We start from the raw sequence: 20,835 nt of genomic DNA on the forward strand, positions 1-20,835 counted from the left end.
GATGAAACATTTCTCTCACGATGAGGACGAATATTTCTCAGTTTATTTCAGATATGAATCAGCTACTCAGCGTAAATTGTGCTTCTATATACTCACCAGGTGTAGAGAAATGCTTTGGCTGAGATTGAGAAATTCATCTCGGGAGAATAATATGGTGGGCGGGGATCTGAAAGCGCCGAACCGCGAAGAGGGGGCGGAGTCACAGAGAGTTGGAGCGTTTCTGTCCAATCAAAAGGAGACGGTAGGAGCAGGAGGGGGAGATAAGGGACAGCGGGAGATCGCGAATCCTGCCCAGTTACACGAGCCAGCCAGCCGGAACAGCAGCTTCTCCGTTTAGGTGTTTCTGCCCAGGGAGAGCTGCCTATTCCGAGGCCGACTCCAGCAATGGCCTTTGCAGATCTACGGAAAGTGCTTATCAGTGATAGCCTGGACCCTTGCTGCCGGAAGATCCTGCAAGATGGAGGGCTGCAGGTGGTGGAGAAGCAGAACCTGAGCAAAGAGGAGCTGATAGCCGAGCTGCAGGTTAGGCGAGCGGGAGACAGACTAGGGCTGCGAGGCATCCTCCGCGGACACTGGCGGACCAATTCCGGCCCAGCGCGCCCCACCCTCACCCCCATCGCTGGTGTCAGTCTTGGGGTCTCCCGAGATTGGGGGCTGGGAAGGGGGGGAGGGAGAAGAAGGAGGGAGGAACAAAGGGCGGCAACCTGCAGGATGCAAACTTTCCGTTCCGTTTGCAACCGCGTGTTTCACGTTGGCATGCCTCCCGCCAGCATTGCAAAGTGCTGGCTGCTTCAGCTGGTCCTGTAGGCTGCCCGCGGGATGCCAGCGCGGCTTCCCAGGGCCGTGGCGCGCAGTGGCCCTGGCAGCCCGGCGCCGCCTCTCCCCACCTCGCGCGGGGGCTCCGGGGGCGGGGCGCCAAAGTGACTTCCCTGCTTGGAGCTCAGGGACCGGCGATCCTTCCCCAGCCAAGCCCTGGCTCGCCCAGCCAAGTCCTGCTTTCCCTGGGGGGCCCCGGCGGAGTCCCACCCTGTTCCGTGGCTGCTGGAGAAGCTGCAGGGAAGGGGGCCCGGCTGGAGCGGCAAACGCCATACCCGCCTTTCGTCTGATGCAAGACTGCGGAGAGTTTTCACCGCCCCTCTGCCGCCTGGGAGCGCTCGGAGGAAAGAGGGGCGGGCGGGGGGCGCCCGAGATCTCCGCGCCGGCCACGCGGCAGTCGCCTCGGCCGCCGCTGTCCAGGCTTAGTCTCCGCCAGTGGGCTCGGCGGGGTCAGGAATGGCCAGATCGGACGAGATTCCGATCCCAAAGCCCCCGGAAATGTATATTTCCTAGCAGATCTTTCTCAGGAACGTTATCACCGTTTGTGCAGTTTACTTCAGATCTTTCTCTAACTTGTTTGTAAAAATCCTGCGAGGTTTGGTGGCCTCTTCCTGCCTTATAACATTTATTTCGTGAACTCTTCACTCCAGTTTCTGCACTTCTTACTTCTGTACTGTGCCCAGCGCCCAGGTGTCTCTACCCGACCCGTCCGGATGTATTCTCCTCTGCCCCCGAACTCCCACACCCCGCAGTGTAGCCTCCTACCAACTTCAACCAGTCTCAGCGTGGGATCGACCCTCTCCAGAGCCCCTTAAATCAAACCACAGAGGTAGCTGCTGTTGCTTTAGCTGTGAGGCAATCGCATGGTCTTCATAACTGCCATTGTATCTCCTGCTGTGTTTCTCCATGGAACCCCTGCCGCTTCCCCCCCACCCCGTGGTACTGTATTCTGCCCCTGGCTTGTATGCAGAGAAGTTTCTGACTGGTCCCTGTCTTTTTTTTTTTTTTTGGCTGCGTTGGGTCTTCCTTGCTCCGGGTGGGCTTCCTCTAGTTGCGGCCAGAGGGAGCTGCTCTTCGTTGCGGCGCTCCGGCTTCTTACTGCATGGCTTCTCTTGTTGTGGATCGCGGGCTTCAGTAGCTGTGGCACGCAGACTCAGCAGTTGTGGCGCACGGGTTTAGTTGTCCGCGGCATGTGGGATCTTCCTGGACCAGGGCTCGAACCCGTGTCCCCTGCCTTGGCAGGTGGATTCTTAACCACTGCGCCACCAGGGAAGTCCCTGGTCCCTGTCTTAAAGAAGCTTGTCAGCTAGTTAGGAGCCTGGCCAACACAGGGTGAGACAAGTGACCAGATGACACAGTACTTGAGTGCTAAATGAGACCATCCGGCAGCCTAGCCTCTGCCTGCTCCACTGCGTTGCAAATGGAGAGAAGCGGGTGATCAGCCTGGACTCAGGTGGGGGCCAAGGGCTCAGGAAGTGATCCTTGGACTACCCTAGGACTGGATGGGAAACAGGCACCTCGCACTTGTCACCTCCTCTTTTGTGCAGATGGTATCAATGGCCTTGGCTCTGGGCAGTGGCCAGAAGGAAGTGGAGTGGTCTCTAGATTCTCACCTCCACCAGACCACCGGGTTGGGAAGAGAGGCCTGGACTTGGGGCTTTCCAGCTTTGTTATGGAAATTAAAATTCTGTACCCCGGGGGTAGGGTGGGATGAGAGGGAGTGGTAAGTGTGGAATTGACTAGAATGGGAGGCCTTGATCACTAGTGGAGGGTTTCCTCCACTAGTGTTGGTGTTGGGAGGTCGGCCGGGTGGGTGCTGGGAATCTGGGGCTGGAACTTGGAGGATGTTTTAAAGGCACTGAAAACTCCTGGCAGGAGAGGAGTGGTGTTTGTTGGCTACATTGTTGGGCGGTTTGGGAGTGCCCAGTCTTCATGTCTGTCTTTGTAAAAAACACTAGGTTCAGACTGCTGGTTAGTCTCCTTGGGCCACTGGAGGGTCCTCATATCCGCACTGCCTCTTGTTATTGCATGGAGAGGTGCCTGGGTTAGTGGCCCTGCCCTCCCCTGTTTAAACCTTTTTAATACTGAAAGAAACTGGAGCCCATTGCCTGAAGCAGGCCTGGCCTCCGTTCCCACTTCTTGGTATTCTGGGCAGGCACAATTTATTCTCTCTCACTGTGTGGTCAGGAAGTACAATCATCCCCCAGAACCATGCTTTTCAGACTTGAAGCAAGTCACAGCTCATTAGTGGGTAATGAAGTCCATTTAATGGGTCATGATTAGCATTTAAAAAAACAAAATAAGAAATAGCAGAGAGCAATGCAGATAGTTAAGGCTAAGTATTGTGTCACGAAATTTGTTTCAATTATGTGTGTGTTTGTGGTGTGTGTGGTATGTGAGTATAAAATCACAACTTAAACATGTGTTTCTTACTGTGGGTCTTAGTCAAAAGTTTGGAAAACACTGGCTTGGAATAATAAAGCATCTTGTTTGGAACTCAACAAAACTCTTACTTAGACTGTGTACCCCTCTTCTATCAGCAGATGTCACATCTTAAATAAGCCTAATATGCAGGAACATTTAAATCTTAGCATGTATCAGTGGCTTTTAAACTTTGACCATGGCCCACAGTAAGAAATTCATTTTACATTGTAACTCACTATACACACACTTATGTGTACACACATACACTAAAGTTTCATGAAAGAATACCGTTACTATATGTGTTGCGTTCTGATATTTTCTTCTGTTTCATTAACTAGCAATGCTGGTCAGAATCCTCTAAATGCATGCTGGTAATGCATTTAATTTACTGAAGCATCTTTATATCTTTATTTCAGAATTTGAAGAAAGGAAAAGAAGGGAATAAAGTTCGATGCAAGAGTCCATGCTTTGAAAGGCTCTTTTAAAATGCAAATTTCTAGCCTTTACACTAGGATTTGGTTTGCAAAAGTTAAATAACCATCTACTTAATCAGGATTACACATATTGTGCCAAACACCGCCTACCTGCATTCTTTATAGCTGGGGAACATGATCTGGAGAGTTTCTCTGACTTCTCCTATGATGTAAGTCAGAAGCAGGAGCAATGCTAGAATCATCCCCAAGGCCAAGCCTGTTCTTGGGAAAGGAAGCATGTGTGAACTTGAGGAATGTGAATGGGTTTCCACAGCTGAGTCTGCATAGTTTGTCCGGAACAGCCGTAAATCCAGCAGAACGGTGGCCTGTTGTTTTCCAGCTCTGAAGCAGCTGGGGGACTGGGAGTGGGGAGGAAACCCAAGTGTAGCAAATGCCTGTTCCAGCCTGCATTCTTATACAGATAGAGCATGCACAAAGCAGAGAAGAGTAGACAGCAGAGTGGGTGCAGTGTTGAGATTCCCACTGTGGGAGTGCCAGAGAAGACCTTGGGGTGCTGCAGAAGAAAGTTATAATCACTGCAAACTGCAGGGAAGATGTGGGCGGATTTGCAAAGGACTGCAGTTTGCATAAGCAGAGGAGAGGCGTGGACTGCAGGGAGCCAAGTCTCAGAGGGATGACCTGGGGCCTGAGAAGGGGACGGGGCCTGGAGTGCAGGGGTTTTGAGGGGTCAGCAGGAGGTAGGTTGGCACACAGGCTCTCAGTAAATGCATGCTGATTGAATGAATTCTGTTTTTGTTTTGTTTGGTTTTTTTTTTTTTGCCATACCGTGTGGCTCAAGGAATCTTAGTTCCCTGACCAGGGATTGAACCCGCACCCTCAGCAGTGGAAGTGCAGAGTCCTAACCACTGGACCACCAGGGAATTCCCTTGAATGAATTAATTGATGATGTGTTTGAATGAGCAGGAACAGGGGTAGTTGAGGGTGTAAAGGGTCTTGAAAGCCCGTGAACTCTGGCCACAGGAATGCCCAGATCGTGTGGGACCAGCGTCTGCTGAATGGGAGTCTGCAAAGGCAGATTCCCACTTGGGATGAGCTCGGCATGTACATCTGTGCTGGTCTGACTGGAAGCTCTTCAGACTTCTTGGCTTCAGAGAAAGCTGGGACACACCCTTGAGGGAAAAGTAGAGAGAGACTGCAGGATGAATCTCCGTAAGGGAGATCCTTCCACAGAGAGAGGTTGTGCTTGTTAAAGAAAAACGCCATGCTGTTTCTGGGCTTGTCCTCAGGGTCTGCAGGAATGGGGTGGGCTCCTGGGGTGTCTACACCCTCTTCTACAGCGGGTCTGTCCTGTGGGAAGCAGATTCCCAAGGTTTGCGGGAGGGCTGGCAGCTTTGGAGCGAGCATTCAAGGAGCATTCTATTCAGAACCACAGACACAAAAGGCTTGGAGTGCCCGTGAAGGGTCCTCCATCCAGCTGTCTGCGGTCTGGCACAGCCCCCAGCCAGTGAGGATGCATGAAGCATTCACGCCTCCAGAGAAGTAATTCTGCAGCCTCTCTTGAACAATCATCCCAGTGTTGAGAAGCCCTCCAGATCTAAACAGGCTGCAACGTAAGCGTCATTCCTCTTCTTCCCTCCGTGGAGAGAAAAGAACTCTGTGCTCTCTCTGCATGTAACTTGTCCAAACGGGTCCCAAGGCTCTGGGCTTGCACACAGTAAACAGTGTGGGTCCTTGCCCTAGGAGCCAGAGGCCCATGACCTTTCTCTGTTTCCAGAATCCGTGTGGTGGGGAGGGAAGAGAGAAGGTTCTCGTGGAATCCAGCTGGGTGCTCCACTGGGGAAATGCAGCGTGGCTTACAGGTGTCAGATCGGATGTGGGAGGGACCCCAGGGGCCATCTGTTCCAACGCTCTTATGTTACAGAAGGAGACCAGGGTTCGGGGTGACATGACTTGGTACAGTGACCCAACTTGTCATTGCCAGCCCTAGGCCTAGAACCCCAGCCTCCTGGTTCCCAGCTTGCTGCTTGTGCAGTGACCCTTGCTGCTTGCTCACCAACCTGGGACAGCCAGCTTGGGACAGGGTGTGTATTTGCTCACCTGCTCCATTTCCTGGGGATTCTCATTGGGTGTTTGGCAACAGTATCCTTATTCTGCAGAAGATACCACTGGATTCTGGATGAGCCTAAGGAAGATTGTCCTGGGGTCTGGCTTAGCCCCAGTAAAATGTCTATGATGAATCCAGAAAGTCTGATTTTTCACATAGGTGTAGTCTTAGTCTAATATTGCCTGGTTTTCCAAGTAACTATGGACAAGTTTAATTATTTTCTCCCCTTCCCCTTACTTTGGTTTCGATTTTAGGAAATGTTTTTCTTTTAACAATTTGTCTTTTATTCACTTCATTTATTCATCTATTGAGTGCCTTCTGTGTACCAGGCATAGGGGCTTACAAAGTAGAATCCAATCCCACCTCTTCCCATCAGTAGCTCTGTGTCCAGTGGAGGAAGTGACGACCATTGAGCGGGGCCAGATATCATGCCAGGCGTTGTACCTTCCTGTCTCATTTCTTCCTCACACGCTTAAGGAGGCCGAAGCTCAGAGTCATAGCTTGTCAGGGCTGGAGCGTGGATGTGAACCCAAGCCTGAGTGATGGCGGAGGCTTTCAGATGTGTGTGTATAAGCATGCCTTCCTTTCCTTGAATGTATCCAAAGTCAGCCAGCCTGCAGGAACTCCCACTTTGGACAGAAGGGCTTTACGAGGCCTCAGAGACCAACTCTGTGGATCCAGGTGTTTCTTCTTCTGCCTCAGGACTGCGAAGGCCTTATTGTCCGCTCGGGCACCAAGGTGACCTCTGATGTCATCAACGCGACCAAGAAGCTGCAGGTGGTGGGCCGGGCTGGCACGGGCGTGGACAATGTGGATCTGGAGGCCGCAACAAGGAAGGGCATCCTGGTCATGAAGTAAGTCGTGGAAGTGGTGGGGTGGTGGGGTGTGTGGCGACTGACCGTGAGGAGGGAGGAAACACCTGTAGAGAAAGCTGGGTCAGAGTTAGAAGGGCTTCCAGGAGGCCGCCTGCTCCAGGCCAAGTCCAGACAGGGGGTCAGCGCTCACAGCTTAGCGGTTCCCCGGGTTTTTGACACAGAGGCTCTCTTTGTAATCTCAAAATGCTTCACAAACCTGCCCCCTAGATGCTTGCATGCCTGCAGCCTGGTTGAGGAATCAGAAGAATGCTGGTGGATTTGTCTCAGTCCCTGCTTCAGCCCTGCCCTTCCCCCTCGGCTGTTTCATCTGGAGCCAGGTTCTGTTGGCTCTGCTTGACTATGGTCTCCCTTGTGCAGCTGCATAACCTTTGCTAGTAGACGGACTCTCCCATTCTCTCTCTTCCTCACTTCCCTGCACCCTGTGGGGGCCAGGAACCCAGTTTCTCTTTACTCCGGGGCCAAGAGGGAAGGGGTCCCCTTTAGAGCTGTTTTTGCAGAAACCCAGGGCAAAGGTCATGGCAGCATGCCAGCGCCAGGCAACACTCATTTCTGGCTCCCGTCTGGCATGTAGGTGGTGTGGCAAGGTTAACCCCTTCCACTTCTCTGTCCTCGAGCCTTTCCTCTTCCCTCGGGAGCCTCACTGTCCTCAAGACTTTCCCCTCCCTTCCCTCCACTTGCCTCCATAGGGTCGGGGTTAACCAACCCAATCGTCTGCCTGAGGTCAATATCCAACAGAAGAAATGTTAACCAGTAACCCATCCTCCAATCTTGCCCTGGACCCAGAGGCACCAGCCCCTTGGTCCCCACACCTCTTCCTGTATCCCATGTAACCTGATCATTCGCTGGGCGAGACAGGAAGCCAGGTGTTCTTATGGAAAGACAGACTCTGAGAGTCTTTTTTTTTTTTTTTTTTTAATTTATTTTTATCTATTTCCTTTTGAAAAGTTCTGGATTTTCAAGGGAAAGAAACTGTTTTTTTGGTCGACTTTATTTTTTTATTTTTTTATTTTATTTTTTATACAACAGGCTCTTATTAATCGTCAGTTTTATACACATCAGTGTATACATGTCTGAGAATCCTTTTATCTTGATTTTTAACTTTTTAAAAACAGGATCTCTTGACCTTTTTTCACCTTATAACCTTCATTTCCAGAGAAGAAAAGACCCAGTAGAGGGAAAGGAGGGTGAACACGTGTGTTAATAAATTATTCCAAGAGCAACAAGAAAAAGCCTTTGAGAAAAGAAAAATAGTTTCATGGGTATTATCTCTATTTTCCTTTCTGTAAGATGGATAGGGTCAACATTACCCTATGATTTAACTTGTGGGGATGATTTCTCAGTGCAAAACTTGTTGAGAAATAGAAGGAAAAGTCAAACAGGAGGAGATAAAAATATTAGCTTTGTTACTAAAAATAAACTAGGTTGGGCAAATTGATAAAGGTCTGTGGGCAAGGGGCTGACCTCTGTATCTGTCACGGGTACAGCCTCGATAAGACTGATGGCATGAAACTAACACAACAGTGTAAAATCGACTATACTCCAATAAAAATTTTTTAAGAAAAGATTGATGGCATGGAACAGCAGGGATTTGTGCTTTCTGTAGGCAGGTAGATCCTAAAGTAAGAGGAGAGAGAGAAGGGCTGAGCCACACGTCTCTCTCCCACTCTATTGAGATACTTCTCTGCCCCGGGAGAAGTGAGTTTGGGTAGAGAAATGAGTGTGTTTCTCGAATGGAGGTCCCTCCACAGGAAAACATAAAGCCAGGGCAAAGGGGTTTTCTTCCAGCCCTGGGGTTAGGGCAGGAGTACATCACAGAACCCAGGGCAGTGGCGTGGTGTTAGGGATTTTCACTAAGAACACGTAAGTTCAAAATGTTGGCGAGAATGTGGAGAAAAGGGAACGCTCATACACTGTTGGTGAGAATGTAAATTGGTGCAGCCACTGTGGAGAACAGTTGGAGGTTCCTCAAAAAACTAAAAAAAAAACTACCACATGACCCAGCAATTTCACTCCTGGGTATATATCCAAAAAAACCAAAAATGCTAATTCTAAAAGATAGGTGCACACCAACATTCATAGCAGCATTATGTACAATTGCCAAGATATGGAAGCAACCTGAGTATCCATCGACAGATGAATGGATAAAGATGTTTTATATATATATATATATATATATATATATATATATATATATAAAATGGAATACTACTCAGCCATGAAAAGAATGAAATTTTGCCTTTTGTAGCCACATGGATGGTTTTGGAAGGCATTATGCTAAGTGAAATAAGTCAGACATAGAGAGACAAATACTGTATGTTATCACTTACATACGGAATCTAAAAAATACAGCAAACTAGTGAATATAACAAAAAAGAAACAAATTCACAGATATAGAGAACAATCTAGTGGCTACCAGTGGGGAGAGGGAAGCGGGGAGGGGCAACGTAGGGGTAGGGGGTTAAGAGGTACAAACTATTAGGTATAAAATAAGCTGTAAGGATATACTGTACAACGCAGGGAATATGGCCAATATTTTATGATAACTATAAATGGAGTGTAACCTTTAAAAATTGTGAATCACTATATTGTACACCTGTAACTTATATAATATTATACATCAACTATACTTCAATTTTTTAAAAAGTAAAAAAAAAAAATCCATAAAACTAAACAAAACAAACAAAAAGAACGGGTAAGCTTATGGAGCAGGAGAGAGCACAGCATGTACTAGAGTCTTTCCACTGGGACAGGAGTGGGAATCCTGGGTCTGGCTGACCGATGTCCCCCATCTTTTTCCATCTTCAGCACCCCCAGTGGGAACAGCCTCAGCGCTGCGGAGCTCACCTGTGGGATGATCATGTGCCTGGCCAGGTAAGTCCCTGACTTCTGAGCAGAGTCACTCTCTGTGGTCTGTCAATTATTATGACTCCCTAAGCAAACTGACCCCGAGAAACTTAGAAACACTTCAGCTTGGTGACATGCAGGCTGCTAAGAACCTTCAAGGCCGTCAGTCCTCAACTGAACATTCATTCCACTGGTTCTGGCACACCAAGGTCAGGTGGCTTCTCAGGTTGTTTGCAAACACACAGGATGTGCACGAATCTTACTGTGTTGGGTGGTAAAATGACTGTATGAACACTGCTGTTGAACAGGCAGTGGGTCAGTGGGAAGGGCAAGGAGCCAGTGGGAGGGCGGGAAGGTGCTCTGGGTCCCTTTGCAGATCCGCGGATCCTTAAACCAAGGAACCCAGGCAGCCAAGACCCCTCATGTCACTACTCAGGCCTGAAACCTTCTGGGGCTGAGGAATGATTCTTTTCCCTTCTCAACACCTGTTCTCCTTCCTGCTGGGAGAGGATCTGGGGGAGTTCACCTTTGTTCTAACTCTTCCCCAAGATTTCTACCTGAGATCTTAGGTATTCACTGATATTCACTGGTCAGTGAAGAAGGGAGGAGATTGGAGAAAGGGAAGAACAGGGAGAATTGCACAGCAGAAGGGACCCAGCCCGGAAGGGGGTCCTTGAGCTGGCTGTCTGGATCTCCCAGAACATCTGGAGAAGTGTTGAGGCCTGAAGCTCTGGTATCACTTGTGCTATTAAATTCAGTGGTGTTTTTTTTTTGGTTTTTGGTGGGGTGAGGGAGCGATCCCAGTGCAGCTTTCTAATTCTCTCACATTTTTTCTGGAGGTGGTGTTTCCCTTGGGAGTCAGGAATAATCTTCCTCCTATTCCAAGACCAGCTTTACTTAAAGGAGTAGGCAAAGTGGTATGATTTAGGGGAAGCGCCCTGTTGCCAGCCACTCATCATGACCTCACTCATCATCCAAACCAAGAAAGAAGCACCCTATGAGAAGGAATCACCAGTCTCTCATAACCCCTGTGTGCTGGTTTAATCAGACTGCTTTCCCAGCAGGGCAGCAGTAGAGGGGGTGGGAAGTGTGGACGGTAAAGTTGAGAGCCTTGGGCAATGTGGGTGGAGAGCAGGCCTGAATGGGCCTCACGGTGGGGGACTTTGAACAGATTTTGCCTGTTCCTGAGGTGCTGGAGAAGAACAAGGACACAGAAAGAAAGAGGAGAACACAACACATGTAGATTTCACCGTTCTGCCTGCTTTATTTTCTCTTCTAAGTCAGGCCGGCCTCCATATAATTCTTGGGAGGTCCCTTGCCCATGTCATGGTCCTTCCTAGACTGGCCTGGTGAGGATCCCGAGATGTTGGAACCTGGGGAGGCACCACGGCCAGCTGGGTGGAGCACCCGGAGGGAGGGTGAGAGGGTTTCCTGTGCTCCGCGGGGCTGCACGCACACCTCTTAGATGGCACCTTGCGGCCAGGTGGGCAGAGGTCGGGAGGCCGGAGCTGGGGGCTCTGTCTCACTCGGCCAGAGGCATCTGATCTGGCTGGCTTTGCTGAGGAGGGAGCACTTCCTCAAGGCACGTCATTGTCCTAAATGACATTCCTGAAATGAGGCCCCATGGGCCAGAGCAGTGAGATGGAGCTTCTTCCATGAACTTGTTACGTAAGCTTTGCTGACTTTACCCATGAGTTCGTGGGACTCTGATCGTAGAACAGATTCCTATCAACCTCACCCTCAGATGGAAGTGTGCCTCCTGGTAACGTGTAGACAGGAAAGAATGCTTTTTATAAGAAGTCAGTGAAGTGGAAATACAGGAACAGTTATCTTGGAATCTCTTCTCTCTCACACACGCAGACACGCACACACCTCTGAATTTTGTGGCCGGCAGGAACGCCTGCATTTAAATACTTAGGAGGCTAACTGGTGGGGATGTCTTCCTTGGCTTTGAATCGATTCTGCTACTTCTAGTTGAGTGATGCTGGGCGAGGTATTTAACCTCCAGTGGCCACACCCCACCCCCATGCAGTTGTGAGCATTAAATGAGCTGATGTTTAAACATTGTTTCTTGTCTCTTCCTTTCTAGCTTCTGGAGAAGCCTGGAGGGCCGTGTCCCATGTGACACATCTTGCCCTCTGACCTCTCACATTGCCCTAACTTCCTCTGTCCTCTCCAGAAAACACATAGAGACTCAGACCTCCATGTTGACCAATAGGAGGAGATAAGCTGTGGTGTGTGTGTGTGTGTGTGTGTGTGTGTGTGTGTGTGTGGTGGGACAGGAGGTTGTGTGGTTGTTGGAAGTGTCTGGACTACACCACCCGCCCACCCCAGTCTAGCCTAACTCTCAAGGGAGAATAAGTATTCAGCTGTCCCTTGATACAGTGGAAGATGTTGTAGGTTATGGCTCTGGATGGAATAGGAAAATGGAAATTCTTGAATTTCTGGAACATTTGATGTTATCAAAATCCACCAATAACCCATTTCATTATCCCTACAAACCCTGGAGGATTAGCTATTGCTTTTTACATGCCCAGAGTCACTCAGGCTGATACTCCAGCCGCTGAGATGGACTCAGAACCTCCACCCAGACACCTAGCTGGAGACAAATCCCAGGGCTCCAAGTCAGGTCTTGCCAAGGGTTTCCCCCTGCTACCCTCCCTTGACCGTCCTCGGTGTTTCTGAACCTGAGCCCCCCAGACCCGGCTTGAGCTTGGTTCCCTGGGGGGATGCCCGGCGGAAGTAGTGGCTGTGCAGCCCTCACATTGCGCCTCCTTCCTGGGCTGGCAGGGTCTGGGTGGGCCCGCTGACTTTGTCTGTCCTTGCAGGCAGATTCCCCAGGCGACGGCTTCCATGAAGAATGGCAAATGGGAGCGGAAGAAGGTGAGCAGCCAGCCTTGCGTCACCCCACCTGGCTGGGTGCCCGAGGTCCACTCTGGGTGCTGACTTCCACTTCTTCGCCTGTTTGCAGTTCATGGGAACAGAGCTGAATGGAAAGATCCTAGGAATTCTTGGCCTGGGCAGAATTGGGAGAGAGGTGGCCACCCGGATGCAGTCCTTTGGGATGAAGGTAAGAGGTCACCAGACCACTTTGATGTGGGGCTTCCCATAGCAATTTTGGAGGAGGCAGCTTTGCTTGAGAGAAGCTAAAGGCTTTGCCCTAGGAGGGCCTGACCCCCCCCCCCCCCTTAGAGCCCCTGAGTGAATGGGTGGCAAAGCCAGGGAAGGAGGGAACATTGGCCTGCTGATCTAGACCCTTGAATTCAACATCTGGGAATGCTTGGTGGAGGTCCTTCAACTCTGGGGTGAGTAATTGCCTTGAGTTCCCATGGAGCTGAGAGGGGTCTTGTATCCTGCCCTTCCTCTCCTCCCCTTCTGCGAGGGCCTCCTTGTTTTGCTGCTTCTGTCTTCTGTGATAATTCAGAAACCAGGAGCAAATTTATAACCTTAAAACAGAGCAATTGTCCATCCGTCTTCTAGCTCCCCTCCATAGTCCAGAAGAGATTGAAAGGTGCTTGCCTATACGCTGTGAAATGATCTTGGAGCCCACGGTGGCCAGGAGACCTCACACATTTCTCAGAAATCATCCCTGACCCCCGCCGCCCACCAGGGCTCTCTCTTATCCTATGCTGGGAGCTCAGTAGTTCTTCTGGTTGAGGGAGGGCTGTCATCAGTAGCAGTGCCACCCTCAGCCCCCGGGGCCAATCCAGGAGACCTTGCCGAGGCGGGAGGCCTTTCAGCCAAGAGAGGAAGCCCACAGGACTGCCCAGGTGGGCCAGAGAGATGTGGCAGCTGGGTCGGCTGGTGGCCGTCTCCATGTTTCCTGTGACTGTTGAGGGAGGGATTGTGGGTTCAAACTGCAGCCAGGAAAGCTTTAGTTAAACATTAAGGAAAATGGTTTCAAAAATCAGATCATTTCAGTTCTAGAAAAATTTACATAGAGCTGCTATGGAATTTTCCCTTTTTCCCTTGCTCCTTCCTTTCTGTATGTCCCTCCCACCTTCATTGCGTTAGAAGAGACTTTATAGATTAACCCTTAATTTTATGTCGACCTCTGGAGTTTGTAAGTTTTTGCTAAGGGCTCGCAGTAAATGGACGACGGATAAGAACCAGGTGGGCATCCCATTGTACCACAATCCACATCTTCTCTCCCCTGCCTCTACTTCCCACCCTATTAATTGAAGTCAGCCAGACATCGTTTCTAAGCCCCCCGCACTGGGAAGGGCAGGGACATTTTTCTGGCTCCCTGTGAGAGGTGGGTGTGGCCCAGCAGGATCCATTGATCATGGAAACAAACCAAAGCCACGTCCTTCGTGCAGGGGTGGTTGTGCCGGGGTGGTGAGGTGTCATAAGCCACAGGGAGCACTTTCTCCTTTTTCCTCATTGGTGAGGGATCAAGGTAAAGGTTCTGCTCATGAAAAATTCGGATCATCTAAAAGCAGGGGTCAGGGTGAAGTAAAACTCGGGGCACAGGTAACCAAACAGGTGAGCGTTTCATTGATGATACAGTGACTTTGGGATGGTTGCCAGGCCCCAGCAGCCATTCTGTCCCGTGCACTCCCCTCCCGCATGGTTCCCCAGCACTCCAGGCTCTTCTAGCTCAGGAACACTCATTGTCAAGGGCTTGAGACTTTGGCAGTGACTGAAGTCAGACAAGAAGTCCCGCCTCATGTCTTGAATAATTGAAGTGATGCATAAGATAAGCTCGTCTGTTCCTTTGGCACCACTCAGCTACTTAACCGCTGCCAGGGCTGCTTCCTAGAGGCACAGAGGGATGTAGGACCTTGAGCGTCAGCAGCGGAAGTGACTGACGGGGCCCAGCTCAGAGATGCCTAGAGCCTGCTTATGAGTGTTAATCTGTGTCTCTGGCATAGCACTCACCACATGCCCACATGTTTTATTCCCAGCATGGTTTTGAGGATGTTGGGTGCCTTTTTCGTGTTGCAGCATGTAGCTGCTTCGCTGGGGGTTTCTTCTGTCCAGATGTCTCTGGAGGGTTACTCTAGACTGTCTTGCTTCTGGGACATGCTCTTTGAAAACCTGAAACACACCTCGGGATGTCCCCCCAACCCCAGCCCCTCAAGAGCAGCCTGGCTCTGGTCCTTTCCCACTGGCCCAAGTGGTGTCTCTTCGTGCTCACTTTGACCCAGCTCCTTAACATGTTTCCAGGTCCCAACACATCAGGACCTGCTCACTTTGATCCAGCTCCTTAACATGTTTCCAGGTCCCAACACATTCTTAATCTCGTCTCAGGGCAGCAGATTACTGACCTGCATCATCTGAACCTCGGTTCATGTTCAAGCAGTTGTGGAGAGCAAGATTTTCTAAAGGGCAAGGAAGGAAGATTCTTGAACAAATTGTAAAAGAGATGATTTATCAGCGTCCAAACAGAACGCTGTCTGATTAGCGTTTACGAAACACAAGTTGTTTCAAACTAGTCTTGGTCTCTCTTTGGAAATCAGTATTAAACTGGTAATATCATGGGACTCCCTAGATGTCATGTATCTTGACTATTTAAAATTATATTGTAATCATGTAATAAGTCAGTGCATTCTCATAAAAACTGAAATATAGATAAAGGTCTCCTAGATGACCATACCAATCAGAGTTTCCTCACAGGTAACGTCAGTTTGATCTGTGTCATCTCAGATTTTTTCTATGCATTTATATGGAATGCATACAGTTCTATGCCTATAGAGGAATTCTATTTCTAGAGAGAATGGAATATTGTGCATGTTGTTAAGATAAAAACGTAGGTCTTGGAATAAATAGATTTACCATATTTTAAAACTGTTGCATGGAATTCCTTTGTAGGGATAAATTGCTTTCATTTGGCTATTCCCTCAGTGATGGACATTTAGATTGTTTGCAGATGTGGACTTTAGCAAGCGTTGGTGAGGTCTTTCGTGATATCCTTGGGGTTAAGATGGAGACCGTGAGCATGGTGCTAAGGGTTTAGTAACTGGTTGAAAGATGGATCCGACTCAGTCTGTAGGGAGATTGTACAGGATGGTGCAGGGCTCTGCCTTGTCCACCATTCTCATCAACAGCCTGGATGATGTGTCATTTGTGGATGAGAGGAAGCAGGGAGAAAAGTAGTTAATACTTAAAAGTGCAGAATCAGGTCCTAAAAGACATTCGAAGTCTAGAATAGTTGGGCACTCTAATAGAAACTTTGTTTGGGATACATCAGTTCCCTACATATAAGCCTCCAGAGCAACTAGACTTGGGTGTAGAGGTGAGTATAAAAGGCTTTTTCTAGGGGAGGAGGCCTTTGACAACAGTGCAGTGTGGTTAACAGTGAGTGATATGATTGATAGAAAAGTTTATGTGACTTTTGGCAGCATTAAAAGAAGTATGACATTCAGAGCAAAGGAGGTGACATTCTTCATGCTGTGTACTGATCAGCCCCTGTGTGAGTATTTGAGCAGTCAAAGACCCCAAGTTCTGGGAGACTGTGAAAGCTTTGGAGACAGAGGGTGATGGTGAGGGACCTCATGTCTGTGTTTCCTAAGAAAAGGCTGAAGGCACTGGGGTCACTGAGCCCATCAAGACTTGGGAGTCATAGTGGAGGCCTTCAAATAGCTAAATAGAAGTCCTATAGAAGAGTCACTCTCTCTAAGAAGTAGATCCAGGGAGGACCACTAGGTGTAAGCTGGAGGGGCAGAGCTACAGAGCTGGCCCCCAGTGGAATGAATGGTCTCAGGAGAGAGTGAGTCCGCATCTCTGCAGATATACCTGCAAGACCAGATAACCACTTGGCCAGCATGTGAAGAGGGGGTGTGAACATAGACGCAGATGCCCTGTGAGCCCTGACGTCTGTGAACATCCGTCATCCCAATGGGCTACCACTTTCTTTAAACTGTGAAATGGTCCTGGCAGTGAGTTTACTGTGTGGTCCTAGGCAATGGTGTCAAATTATTAAGGACTGGGTTTGTTACAGTAACTTGGGAGAACAACCTAATTAAAGACATAGAGTGGACCAGTAGTCGTAGGGGCCACTTTGAGCAGTTCCGGCTGTGCTGGCTCGGGCGAAACAGCAAAGCTTGTAAAGGTTATCTTTATCATCCTCTTCTCTCCTGGCACCTGGGAACAGATCCTGTTCCTGATCTGTCACCAGGCTGTTCATCACTAATTAAGCTGCTAATGGACAACTATTATCTGACCCTCTCTAAGGTATCAGGATTTAAACTATCCAAAACTACTCTTCGGATAGTTTCATTTTGTTACAAGGAAAATGTTTTGGTGAAAAGTGTGTGCAAAAAAACGTGTAACAGATGAAATCATGGTTTTCCCCGTTTTTCCAACATGCCCAGGGAAAATGTCCTCCCTCAGCAAACCAGACTGTGAAAGCGGGGCACCATTCATGGCTTTCTCTTGTGTGACTGAACAGGCATCAAAACAGATGGACGGTTTTCATTTTCACCAATACTAAAAAAGTGTAGCTGAGGGGCTTCCCTGGTGGCGCAGCGGTTGAGAATCTGCCTGCCAATGCAGGGGACACGGGTTCGAGCCCTGGTCCGGGAAGATCCCACATGCCACGGAGCAACTAGGCCCGTGAGCCACAATTACTGAGCCTGCGCGTCTGGAACCTGTGCTCCGCAACAAGAGAGGCCGCGATAGTGAGAGGCCCGCGCACCGCGATGAAGAATGGCCCCCACTTGCTGCAACTGGAGAAAGCCCTCGCACAGAAACGAAGACCCAACACAGCCATAAGTAAATTAAAAAAAAAAAAAAAAAAAAAAAAAAAAAAAAAAAAAGAAAAAGTGTAGCTGATGCAGGACCTCTGTCTACCATTCTTGCTCCAAGTGACAGCAGTACCTGCTCTTCTAGGGTCATGGAACTCCTCCAGACTTGGGAAGTCTCAGCTCCTACATTATGAGCCCCAGTATTACTGATCCTACTTGGCCTCATTTTGAGTTTATACTTCAACATAATACTTTCAGATATATGGTGGTTGGGTGAAAACTATTTCCCTGGTAAAACTGTTACTTTTATAAATGTGTAGAATAAAAGCTATTAAATAGTTAAAGAAAAAAAAGGGCTCCCCTTCATATCACAGGAGCTGTAAGGAGAGACCTTCTTGGGCTCAGGTACTGGGGGTGGACCACCCCTTTCCCTTCCTTTCTTTGTGACTGTCTGGTCACTTAAGGAAGGGGGAGCTTAGCCAGGCGGGGATCGGTGGGGGAAAAGCCCACTTATGCCAGCACAGGCCTAGAAGGAGCCTTGGTTTCCACCTTAGAGCAGCTGCTGACTTTGCTTTGAGCCACAGGTGCAGATGTGGGTTTCAGGATAATTCTGACAGCCTGCAGCCTGCTGGTGTTCTGAATCATTTGGGTCTTGCACTCTGTAATGTTCTTTCTGCTTGAAACTTTTTCTCAATAGTGTTGCTGGATAACAGGTTATAACTCTGGAGGCTCAACTCACTCAAGCTGGCCTGTCCCCTAGAATGGGTCAACAGGCCCCAGCCAGCCAGGGGCTGAGCCTTGCACTTTCTTTTCAGGGTTTTCTGTGAGGAGCAGACCAGCATCTCTTAACAGTTTCTTTTTGGCCAGTGTTGTGATGAGTCTGACCTTAGCCCAGAGGGATGGACGTTGAACCCGAGACACCAGTTGTCACTGATTCTTTCAGGTCCTGCTAATATTTACTGAGATCTGCTGTGTTAGATACTGTGCTTACAATGACCCTCTGGGGTCACTATTATTACCCCAGTTTTACAGATAAGGAAACTGAGGCCCAGGGAGGTTATGTGATACGCTCAAGATAATAGGACGAGTAAGGGGTGGAGTCCAGCTCAGACTCTGGGCCTCCTGAGTTCCAATCTGGGGCTCTTTGCCCCACTCCACCACCGCCGTCTTTATCCCTGATCCCTGCTCGTTAATCAGCCCCTGCCCCGTGTCCCTGTGCTCAGCCATTCGCCAGACAGGCAGCTGCCATCTCAGTCTGGTACCTGGAATTCCGACTGCCCTAGAGCAGTGGTTTTCAAATACTTTCAGATATAGAATAAGGACCTGGGGTATGGGCCCAGAAAGAGAGCAGGTGGTGGGGCTCTGGGCCTTCACCTCTGCACCTTCGAATTAATCTGGTTTTATTTATTTATTTATTTATTTATTTATTTAAATTAATTAATTAATTTATTTATTTTTGGCTGTGTTGGGTCTTCGTTTCTGTGCGAGGGCTTTCTCCAGTTGCGGCAAGCGGGGGCCAGTCTTCATTGCGGTGCGCGGGTCTCTCACTATCGCGGCCTCTCTTGTTGCGGAGCACAGGCTCCAGACGCGCAGGCTCAGTAATTGTGGTACACGGGCATAATTGCTCTGCAGCATGTGGGATCTTCCCAGACCAGAGCTCGAACCCATGTCCCCTGCATTGGCAGGCAGATTCTCAACCACTGCGCCACCAGGGAAGCCCCTGATCTGGTTTTTTTTTTTTTTTTTTTTTTTTTTAAAGTTTTACTTGATTTTATTTATTTATTTATTTTACTTTTGGCTGTGTTGGGTCTTCGGTTCGTGCGAGGGCTTTCTCCAGTTGCGGCAAGCGGGGGCCACTCTTCATCGCGGTGCGGGGACCGCTCTTCATCGCGGTGCGCGGGCCTTTCTCTATCGCGGCCCCTCCCGTCGCGGGGCACAGGCTCCAGACGCGCAGGCTCAGCAATTGTGGCTCACGGGCCCAGCTGCTCCGTGGCATGTGGGATCTTCCCAGACCAGGGCTCGAACCCGTGTCCCCTGCATTAGCAGGCAGATTCTCAACCACTGCGCCACCAGGGAAGCCCCTGATCTGGTTTTATACTGAGTTTCTGTGTAAGGTTTCATCATGTTGGGGGAGAGCAGCACCAACGCTAAGCCCGAAGATTGGCTCTGGGGTAGAGAGAGGGCGTGACCGTTAGGCTCCTCTGTTGGAGCCCCTTTACCTTGCAGGCCTCCTGGCTCTCCTCCATCCACGGTCAGCCGGGGGACCGGGAGCAGCGTGCTCAGCCTCCCAAGGCTGCCTTCTAGGACGGCAGCTAGGAGGTCGCCCTGCAGCACCGCTTGAAAATCTAGGGTTCCTCTGCTGCCCCAACATTAGGAGTCCTGGCGTGGGGTGAGGTGGGGCATCCCTTTATGCAGTTCCCCAAGGCTCCTCTCTAGGAATCACAGACGTGTGTAACCGCGAGTGCCCTGACTTCTGCACATGAGGACATCTGACCTATCCAGGATACATTAGGACCCGACTCAGGCCTGATATCACCCTTTTTATCTCTGGCAACGTGGTCCCCCTGATATAAGAAGCCCAGCCCTTAGTTGAGTTCAGCTCCTGTCCGCCCTGGGTATTTTGAGCGAAAAATGAGAACAGGGTAGAATTCTTCCCCTGCAGTTGTCTGCAGATGAACGAGGTACTGTTTCTCTGTGAAAGAAAGCTGAGTCGGGGCCTGCTGACCGCTGTGGCAGATGCTTATCCCTCCTCTTCCCCCCACCCCACCCCGTCCACTTCCCTTTAGCCCCAGGCAGCTGCAGCGGGGGCACTGAGCCAGGCTTGGCCTGCAGGACCCTTCCTCCCGGCAGCCCCATGCTGCTTCTTGGCTCCTAGGAGCCCAGAGCCGATAGAGTTGTGTGAACCCCCTCCATCGGGCTTGGCTGTGTGACCTCCGTTGGTGTCCCTGTCCTCTTCCTGCTCCACATGAGGAAAAGTACATCTGGTTTAGAGATGAACGGGGCCGTTGTTCCAGCCAGCCTCAGAGCCCACAGACAAAGAAGACTTGTGAGAACACAGGGCAGGATCCTCTCTCCTCCCCCGGGCATTTCATCCTCCCCACGAGAAATGAGGAGGTTACATCTGGGGGAATGGCCACGTGGGGCTGAGGTGGTCACGAGCTCACGATCCTGTAGGGCGTCCGGGAGGCATCCTCTTTCTCCCAAACCTCTGCTGGAGGTTGGAGTGGGACCCACCCGGCGTTTTTTGTCCCACGAGGCTGATGATGAAAAATGTGATCCAAAAGCGACACCTCATTCATAACCGTTTTCAGTTTCCTCTCTAGGAGTGCTGACTTGATATAGCAATCTTCTGTGCCATTATTTTCTAAAATAACTTGTATATTTCCCTGATTTCAAAAGAAATTCATGATCAGTGGGGGAAAGTTAAACCAGCGTAGGAAAGCATAAGGGAGAAAAGTTAATCCTACCACCTAGAGATGACCACTGTTGAAGTTCTTTCTGTTTCTTTTTGTTTAATCCTGGGCCAACTCCGAACATTTTCTCAGGGCTAAGGGAGCTTTCTTTTCGTGGAATATTGAATTGCTGGAAGTCAGAGCAGCGGGTGACTTTGAAATCATCCACCTGCTTCTTTACGTAGAGTGGAGGACCCA

General features: G+C 49.7%; 1 protein-coding gene across 1 annotated transcript in view; it reads left to right on the forward strand.

The window, feature by feature from the left end:
• Positions 1-256: 256 nt before the first annotated feature.
• PHGDH (phosphoglycerate dehydrogenase) overlaps positions 257-20,835 on the forward strand; it is a 32,181-nt gene continuing 11,602 nt past the window's right edge. Inside the window, exons 1-5 of the mRNA XM_057553194.1 lie at positions 257-522; positions 6,481-6,632; positions 9,459-9,524; positions 12,326-12,380; positions 12,469-12,567. Of these exons, the coding sequence (XP_057409177.1) occupies positions 385-522; positions 6,481-6,632; positions 9,459-9,524; positions 12,326-12,380; positions 12,469-12,567 (510 nt within the window). The 5' untranslated portion in view covers positions 257-384. The remainder of the gene's footprint in view (positions 523-6,480; positions 6,633-9,458; positions 9,525-12,325; positions 12,381-12,468; positions 12,568-20,835) is intronic.

The sequence above is a fragment of the Balaenoptera acutorostrata genome, chromosome 1 (genome assembly GCF_949987535.1).
Source record: "Balaenoptera acutorostrata chromosome 1, mBalAcu1.1, whole genome shotgun sequence".
Lineage (NCBI taxonomy): Eukaryota > Metazoa > Chordata > Mammalia > Artiodactyla > Balaenopteridae > Balaenoptera > Balaenoptera acutorostrata.